Source organism: Didymella exigua (genome assembly GCF_010094145.1).
Source record: "Didymella exigua CBS 183.55 unplaced genomic scaffold M421scaffold_48, whole genome shotgun sequence".
NCBI lineage: Eukaryota > Fungi > Ascomycota > Dothideomycetes > Pleosporales > Didymellaceae > Didymella > Didymella exigua.
In genome coordinates this window covers 62,529-70,822 of record NW_022984822.1, presented here as the reverse complement: position 1 = coordinate 70,822, position 8,294 = coordinate 62,529, and the positions used below count along the sequence as shown (strand labels likewise).

Below are 8,294 nucleotides of genomic sequence, written 5' to 3'. Positions count from 1 at the left end.
TTTGCTAGAATCCATGTATTATTGATAAGGTTTTGGGGGGTACCCACGAAGGACGTTGGAGTATACCCATTCCGCCAGCCTATTCTTGTCTAGGTTCCTTAATTTAGGCATATAATCTGCTTGTGCAGGTTGTCTAGTGTGTTAATCACGTAGTGTTCTGTATAGCGCGTTATAGAGGGCTGCAGCGCGTTGCAGGGAGAGTGTTGCGTCTTTTTTAATAGCCTAAAGCACAAGCTGTATTCTAGCTTCCTTTAAAGGTCCTAATTCGCGTTGTTGTTGTGGCATTGTGTGAGAGGGTTGAGTTTTGGTGGGGTCTTGGCAGAGTGGGCGACTCACCCATATGGGCGACTCACCCGTCAGGTACGTTATAGGTAATATTAGGCTGGCGGATGGGTAGGGTATGCTTTTTTACGTTTTAGCTTATAGCTTCTTAACTAGCAGAGATATGCTTACATAATTTATTATTCGATAGAAGCGCCTAGTATTGCGCCTTCTAATAAAAAAAGAATTAGCTAATTCTGCCTAGTATTAGCTAAGTTATTAACACTACCTAGCAAAGTATACCTATTAATAGGTATGCTTGCTAGGTACCCCCCCTTTTTTAATATTTTCTAGCCTCTAGCTTGTACAGTTTAATAGTTATAACAAAACCTTCTACTATAAAAATGTAGAGGTGGTTTTTCTCTTTCTTTTTAGCCCTAGTTTGCTAGAATCTATGTATTATTGATAAGGTTTTGGGGGGTACCCACAAAGGACGTTGGAGTATACCCATTCCGCCAGCCTACATCAGGAAAAGTTTTTCCGTTGTCGAAATCAGGAAATCGTGGCATTGTACTGTGGGCAACAGTAGGACTTGTAGGCCTACAACAGTCATTTAATGTGCATTCAATGTCTAGCTAATTTCGAGCCAACAGCTCTAACAGTCCTAACAGCTGCAATAGCTACAACAACTCCTAATCCTGCTACAATAGTAGCTCTGCTTAATAAACTATACTTTTATTATATTAATATACTACTAAGTCTCCTCTTTAAAATAAGCTATTAAATAATATTATAGGCCTATTAATAGAATAGTTATTAAGCGTAGAAGGTTTTAAGCTTAATGTTCCTTACTAAGACACTAAGTTAAGATTCTTTGCTAGGGCTCTAGGAGCCTAAATGTTAGAAAATACAAGAATATTATTTAAGAATAGTAGGTAAACTAAGAATTCTACGCCTAGGCCTGCCTGTTCTGCAGTGTGTGCTTGTTTTGTTAGCAGGTGCATTGTTGTGTGCTGTTGCAGCTGCTACGTCGTGTGCTGTTGCAGCTGCAGCTGATGTGTTGTGTGCTGGCGCAGCTGCAGCTGCCATGGTGTGCTGTCGCAACTTCAAAACACAAACCTTCAACAAACAAACCTTTAACGCTCTATAACTTGCGTTGTAGTAGGCCTACAATAATAATTTTTTGCTTATTTTGAAGCTACAATTTCGCTCTATCTGTGCATAAAATTTCGCAATTTTTGAATATTTAATACTAGTACTAAGTTAAGTTAGCAGAACTAAGGGTAGCCATGTAACGACGTTGTAACGTCGTTTTGAGTTTGTTGAATATGGGCACTTAGCGTTTTGGCCGTTGGCAACGTTAGCGCGAAATTGGGGCCGTTGGGCGCAAATTGGGGCCGTTGGGGCCGTTGAACGGCTGTTGCACGACCATGCCACGACTGTCAGCAACGGCCAGTCTGGGCCGGATTTCGAAAAACTTTTCCCGATGTAGGTAATATCAACTCGAAATCAGTGAAGGGACTCGAACGCAGTCTTGCCTGGCACATAAGGTCCTGAACGATAGTGGTCATCGAAGCACTGCTAATGGCAGTTGATTCTGGGTAATGAGAAGACTTTCACCCAGGCTAAGGCCCTTTACTTCTGCAATCTAGAAACGATTAAGCCTGAATTGCGCAGCCAGTGCGACAGTTTTGATTGATGCACCAGTGTAGTCTCATCGTAGCTATCTTCTTGTACTGCCTTGTGTTTGTAATCCTTTGCGATCTTCTACCCTAGTGAAGGAATCGGTTACGAATACTCGTCTTCATCGAAATCGTCGAATATCCAATGCTCGTATAACATCAGCCGCTCATGGTCGGACTCAGCTGCTTCAAGCGCGTCGGCCTTGAGCTTACTTTCACGTTGCTTTACCTCGTCATACTGGTCCAAGGGCACCCACCCTTCTGGCCCGATGCCAATGGCATCCCTACAAGCTTGAAGCTGCTCATCTGCCTCAATCTGCGCAGCGTTCATATGCAAACACCTCTTCACCTCGTCTTCCGAAAAGCTGATGGGGCAAGGGGGGCTTGCATCGTCGCTCGTGCTCGAGCTCGACGCTGTGATGTTGGACCATTTCTGCTCCAATTCAATCAGGTCGGCTTTAAGAGTGACGTTATCGCCTTCCCATGGAGAACTTGCGTGATCAAATAGTCTGCGTCGCAACGTGCTGAAGTCGTGGGTTAAGGCGTCATAGTGCATCGGGTTAAGCTTAGCCGTTGCTGCGACATAGAAGTAGTGGAGCTGACGCCGACGTAGGAGCACAACTTGCTCAAACTGTTCTTTTCCACTCAGTTCGTCGAAATTATGTGGTAGTTCAGGTGGGGTAAGCGATTCCGAAATGCTATCGCCGTAATTCTGGAGACTATTCGGGATACCGCATTGCAGAGAGAGTGGAAGTGATGCGCAGTGTTGCCAGTCGATTAGACCGGTAATACTGAGATTGTCTGAAACGAACACGTTGTTAGGTTGAAGGTCAGGATGTCGTAGCGTTGGGCGGGTAAGAGAGGCGTCGCCTTTCGGTATGATGTAAGGCGCAGCTTGCAGATATTTGTCTAGACTGTGTAGGTGCTCGGAAGGCGATTGTTTCTGATAGTTGTATAACTCTCGACGCAGACGTTGAAACGGGTGAAGCGGTCGGCCAAATTTTGTCAGGTACGCAATCTCCTTCTTGGCCCCAGCTGCAAGAACAGCTGCTGAATCTGTGACTTTTGGGTACTTAGTAGGGGCCGCCAATCAATAACGAAGAGATGCAGAGCGGCGGGCATGTATGGAGATCTGGATGCATGAGCGGTAGAGGATTGACACGTACATGGTCCTCGATCGACATGAAGTCTCAATCTTTTCCCGTGCCATAGGCTAAGTCTTGTATCAGGACCAACACAGAAACGACTATGGCAAGAAGGATCCGTGGTGGGAACATCGATCTTGTTGGTTTCCACGTCCAGATCTTTGGTGTAGTACAAACTACCGCTTGCCGGAAGCGGGAGAGCAAATAGTTGAGACTCCAACTCCACGAGTTTAGTGACGACAGTAATTCTAGCTTTTTCTGATAAATCAAACCATATGTCGCCCAAATTCGTTCCGCGTACTAATTCCATGAAAATGTATTCGGTGCCAGCAGCGTTCTCTGGAGTGGTTGAGTATTTGTAGACCTTAGGAACAGGTATTCCGTTCATGCGTAGAAAGTCCATTGTTGCAACTTCACTAGCAACGACTAGGTGCTTCGGCTCGGTAACGGGATAAGGAATTCGCCCGACGAGCTGGAAGCCATCGTGCATCGTAATCAGGAACGTCCGATTGAATCCACCTTCGCCAAGCTTTTCAAATCGAGCCACATCTTCCACGCTCCGATTGACGGCTGCGGCCGCCAAGCGCTTCAATTCGGAGACGTTGAACATTCGTTTCCTTTCTGAATGCTTCAAGGCGTCGTTCCAGCTCCATCCATAGTCAGTAATGAAGGTTAACATTTGACCGAGAAGGAGTTGACTGACATCCATCGCCCCGATGTGTATTCGAACAGCTCAGAGTGTTGCTCCATTGAGTGACCTGCGAGCGTATGGATTGATACTATGGTGGGATCTTTGACTCTGAGGCATGGGGTCATCCGTGGAGGGCGACAGCGAGCCGAGGTGACAGCCGGACGGCTGCTTAAGTATCGGAAGAACGCCATGAGATGACGGCGCGTCGTTGAAAGGTAGCGCGAAGCGAAGGCATATATCGGTCCGGCGAGTTGCGGGGCGTGCTGACTAATGAGCTCGGACCGCTCTTGGCTGCACAAAGCTTCGGTTGATTCGAAGTAGACGTAACAAGGCATCACTTTTAAGCATTGATCTTGTTTGTCTAGGCCTTCGTTTTGGCGCAAAGCATCTTCACTGCATGTTCCTGTACAGGGGGCCACTGCAGCTGCATGGTGCTGGTAGCTTCTGCGCTTAAAGTCGTCACACGCATCTCAATCTTTGGTCCCACCAATCCCCTATCAGGTGCTCTCAATCGAACACGAGAGACAAATGCAGGTACCAATGCTTACAGTACACTATATGCTACTCAGCCATACAGAAGAGTCGAACGAAGAAACCAGATAAGACTGTGCCGCATTAGACGCGCGGTCTTCGAGAATCAGAGATGCGCAGACGAAAGAGAGTCCATCTATCGTGTTTGGAAAACAGACACGCTCAATGGCCGCGCTCTCTCTTAGCCTTTTAGATCATTTCCCCATCACTATATAAGCTCTCCGAAGCATGTCTCACATACAGCACTCCCAGATCCACCGTCTACAACTACGACCGCGGTCTCAAGCATTTTCATCAGCTATTCGAAAGCTTGTGCAGCGCTTGCATTAGATGTAAGCAACAAACTGATGGAAATGGGCAGGTCACAGCTGATCCTCCAAACCTAGCCTCCGTTAATCACGATGAAGAAGTCAATCAGTTCGGCTGTGAACAAGGCTGTGGAGGGGAATGCTTGGAAGAAGTTTACGGATGTATCTGTGGGCAGGGGCAAAACTGTGTATCCTAAAAGCTCAGCGGAGCAGGAACGAATCGGAGTTCGTTGGGACTTCGATGGGGAGGTTTCCAAAGCGGATGGTGTATACAACAAGTTCCAGATGCAGCCCAACGCCGGGAAAATCCCATCTTCCATCAAACAATGGAGGGAACAAAATGGCGGCACACACTCCGTCATGGCCGACGCCTTGGTGAAGAAAGGAGGCACACAGGATGATGTCAAAAAGGCACTTGAGGACGCAGCAAAGTCCATCTAGGTTCAGTTGATACTGTAGAACAATGTTCTTTAACTCAGCTTCATTTCTGGAGCTTCGAGGCCAATGATTCGAACTCCTATCTAAGTGATCTTTGACGATGCGCAGATCGAGCAGAGATCACGCTCAATATCAATTACGTCGGACCTTGCCGTTCTGGAAAGCTATATAGCTATTGAAACCACCAAGAACTTACAATCAAGAATTGAGTCACTTGTATGATAAAAGTGGCCGTTGGTGGGCTTTAGATTTAGTACTTTTCACCCATATTTTTTCGATTGCTTGAACTGTGTCCTTTCTCAAGCTCTCAAGGCTCTGGAATGAGGTTGTCCCAGGCGCGGGTACTTCCACGAATCGATTTTCCTGCTCTGCTAGTTTGAGCAAGAGTTGTCTCTGCACTGCAAAGGTTCCCTCAGCTTCATGGTCGTCACACTGAACATTACTAGTCGTTCTTTCCTGAAACTGGCCCTTGTCATCGAGCACTCCGCCCTTGCACTTTTTTTTTTGGTTCAACTGGCAAGAATGTCTCTTCTCTTCAATAAACACCTGGACAAGCTTGTCTGGCCTCCCATTCACCGGCATATTAGGTTAACTCTTTTTTTGAGGTTGGCAGAGACTAGCTACTTGTGCTGAGGGTTGTAACAGTATGTAAGTTTACTTGATAGTTAGAGACTTGGGAATTGCACTGATTAGCTATCAGGGCTCAGCTGAACTGCTTAAATACAGAGTCCGGCTGAGCACATGTTATATTGGTGGGTCCGGCCAACACCGGGAGCTTTACGGATGCCTCCATGAATATTGGAGGGGGGGCCTACACAAGTTCCAACTACTGCTTCCGTACTAGCGTGACCATTAACAGACGTTTGATCCCTCGTGTTGGTCAGACTACCGGTATTGTTGATGGCTCTTATCCAATAAGAATAGGTGCAGTAAAGGCCGCCAATGGCCTGCGCCACACCTTACTAGACGGCTGTATAGGGTAGGCATAGCGCACAATTAATTACAGTAGAATACGAGCAGCTCACGGAAGCGTTAATAGGTTTAAGTCACATTAAGATTGATTATGGCTACTGTGGGGAGTATTTTCTAATACCCGGCAGTTTCTTGTGTACTCTCAAACATTATTTATTCAGCTGCGCTCGCTCTTGGGTTTCTCTTATTGTATACGTCCTAGGATTTCCGGTTACCACGCCTCTTATGCAATGACACGCTCCTTACTCCTAGCAAGTATCTTACACTTTACATAAATGCTCATTTTAACAACAATAAGGGAAATTCTGACGACGAACCGCTACTAGCTTATGCACGGACTAGAATGAGAGAAGCAGAAGATGATGTAGGTTAACATGACCAAAACGAATATCGCTGACTTTTGGCAGTTCTTATACACAGGCAGAGCCTTGTTGTCTCTTCTTTCATCTGTAGAGGGAGATTGTCTAGACTCTATTCAAGCAAAGCTTTTACCACACAGGCTGTCTCTCGACACGCCTGCTAAGATTTCGTCCGTTGATACTGGAATGCTATACCATTACTCATACCAGGCAAACTCTGCTATAGATCTAGAGCCATGCAGCACTGACCTGAGCACACGAAACTCCGTGTCCTGTTACGAAAGTGCGGCAATACAATCGTTAACGCCGGATATACACAGTCGGTGTGATCTTCCTGCAATCAGCGGTGCAGCTCACAATGAACATGACCTACCACAAGTTCAAGGGGAGATGGGCGTCAACATGACAATATCGGCTTCAAATGCGGATGTTCGACTGGTGCTTTCCGATGAAGCATCTTCACAAGCAATCAATACCACGAACAATCGATCTTCACTCCTATGTGAATTCCAGCCAAGATTAGGATCTTTATCGCCATCGGTACTCCCCTCGGACTGGCATGGAAGTCCAGTGAGTAAAACGACATACACATTACCTGAAGGAGTGACAATTACTCATTGGAATCATTCTTACGCTCAACTATGCAATCTCTATGGGGAAAACTACGAGTTACTGAAGTTCATTGCTGAGCTTGGCGATATATCTTTTCGGAAGGACGTAAGAGGTTTCATAGGTCTTTTCTGCTGCAGATGGAGCCTAGAGAATCCTTGGTCTCGTCTTCCGGGGGAGGACCCAACTTCGGAAGGTTTCTTGACCGAGAGAATACTCAAAAGCCTTTGTTGTGCCGAAACGATCGAATTTGAATGTGCCATTGATCCTGTGAAACTCACAATGGCAAGAATCCTCCTCCATCACCACTTTGAGCAGAAGCGCGTTGAGCTGAGTAAAGATCCGAAGATTTCGAGCTACCTTTCCCAAGGTAAAGGTATCGCTAGCGTAGCAATTAATGCGATCTTAGAGGAGATATACAATCGCTATGATCAGAACATCAGCCCAAAGGCAAAAGAAAAGTGCTTAAGTAGATTTATGTATCACAAAAGAATTGGAAAGAGGTGGTCCTTTGTCGCCTCTCATCTTGGAATTAGTTTCGTTCTGACTTGTGGCCCTGAACTAGCAACTCATGTGTAAGATACACCACCCAGCTCATACCAGTTGAACTGCTAACAAAGTGTCTAGTAATAAAACCAGCAAATTGTCCGATAAGAAGTTGGAAATACTTGTGACATACGTATTACACAGATACCCGAGAGGCGTTCAAGTCAGTCGTCTAGCAGATGCTCTGGTTTTATCAATACTTAAGGGATTCGTGCCAAACTCTTATTCAATGGCAGCGAATGCAGTCGAAGAAATCGGCGAATATCAACAAGAGGATGAAAGGTCTGACCTTCAGCTAGTGGACAATTGGCAGCCATTACAATTCCCAAGCCTTTTTGTTCCGCTATTTCCCATGTAATTCTAACATGTTTTACAAGCGAGCGGGCCATACAAGCGAGCGGGCCACCCTACCAACTTTGCGCACCTCTACAAGCGTATATCTCAACAACGTGATAACATAATATATAGATGTTTGCAGAGCAAATTAAGCAGTATCTAATGTATCTTTTCTACACGTACGTGAGTTATGCCCAGTCTCTCTGCACCTTGTGCAGCGCGCGAGAGCCTGGCGGCTAAGGCCTGATCGCGCTCCTCCTTGACGCTCTTCACAAGAAATCTGCTGCTCAACCTCACTTTGAGCGAGTATATCCTCTCCCTCTCCCTTTGTTAAGGTCCCTCGCTTCTGTATACGCTTTTTCTTCCGTTGCTTACGCGCTGACGCTGCCTTGTTGGCTCGCTCAAGGCTGGTGATC

The 8,294-nt window shown here is 46.1% G+C and overlaps 3 protein-coding genes across 3 annotated transcripts; 2 read left to right on the top strand and 1 right to left on the bottom strand.

The window, feature by feature from the left end:
* Positions 1-1,922: 1,922 nt before the first annotated feature.
* On the bottom strand, positions 1,923-3,843 carry M421DRAFT_425629 (phosphotransferase family protein). The gene is made up of 2 exons (XM_033594139.1): positions 3,110-3,843; positions 1,923-3,005 (listed from the first exon to the last, which is right to left on the bottom strand). Exons 1-2 carry the CDS (start codon positions 3,795-3,797, stop codon positions 2,050-2,052), a joined length of 1,644 nt encoding a protein of 547 aa, XP_033443825.1. The 5' UTR covers positions 3,798-3,843; the 3' UTR covers positions 1,923-2,049.
* An 868-nt stretch (positions 3,844-4,711) lies between these two features.
* On the top strand, positions 4,712-5,059 carry M421DRAFT_95992 (uncharacterized protein; the record flags this gene model as incomplete). The annotated part of the gene is made up of 1 exon (XM_033598357.1): positions 4,712-5,059. One exon carries the CDS (start codon positions 4,712-4,714, stop codon positions 5,057-5,059), a length of 348 nt encoding a protein of 115 aa, XP_033443824.1.
* Positions 5,060-6,371: 1,312 nt separating this feature from the next.
* On the top strand, positions 6,372-7,575 carry M421DRAFT_104321 (uncharacterized protein; the record flags this gene model as incomplete). The annotated part of the gene is made up of 3 exons (XM_033587003.1): positions 6,372-6,392; positions 6,436-6,477; positions 7,150-7,575. The coding sequence occupies 3 exons, from the start codon at positions 6,372-6,374 to the stop codon at positions 7,573-7,575; spliced, it is 489 nt and encodes a 162-aa protein (XP_033443823.1).
* Between the last annotated feature and the right edge of the window lie 719 nt (positions 7,576-8,294).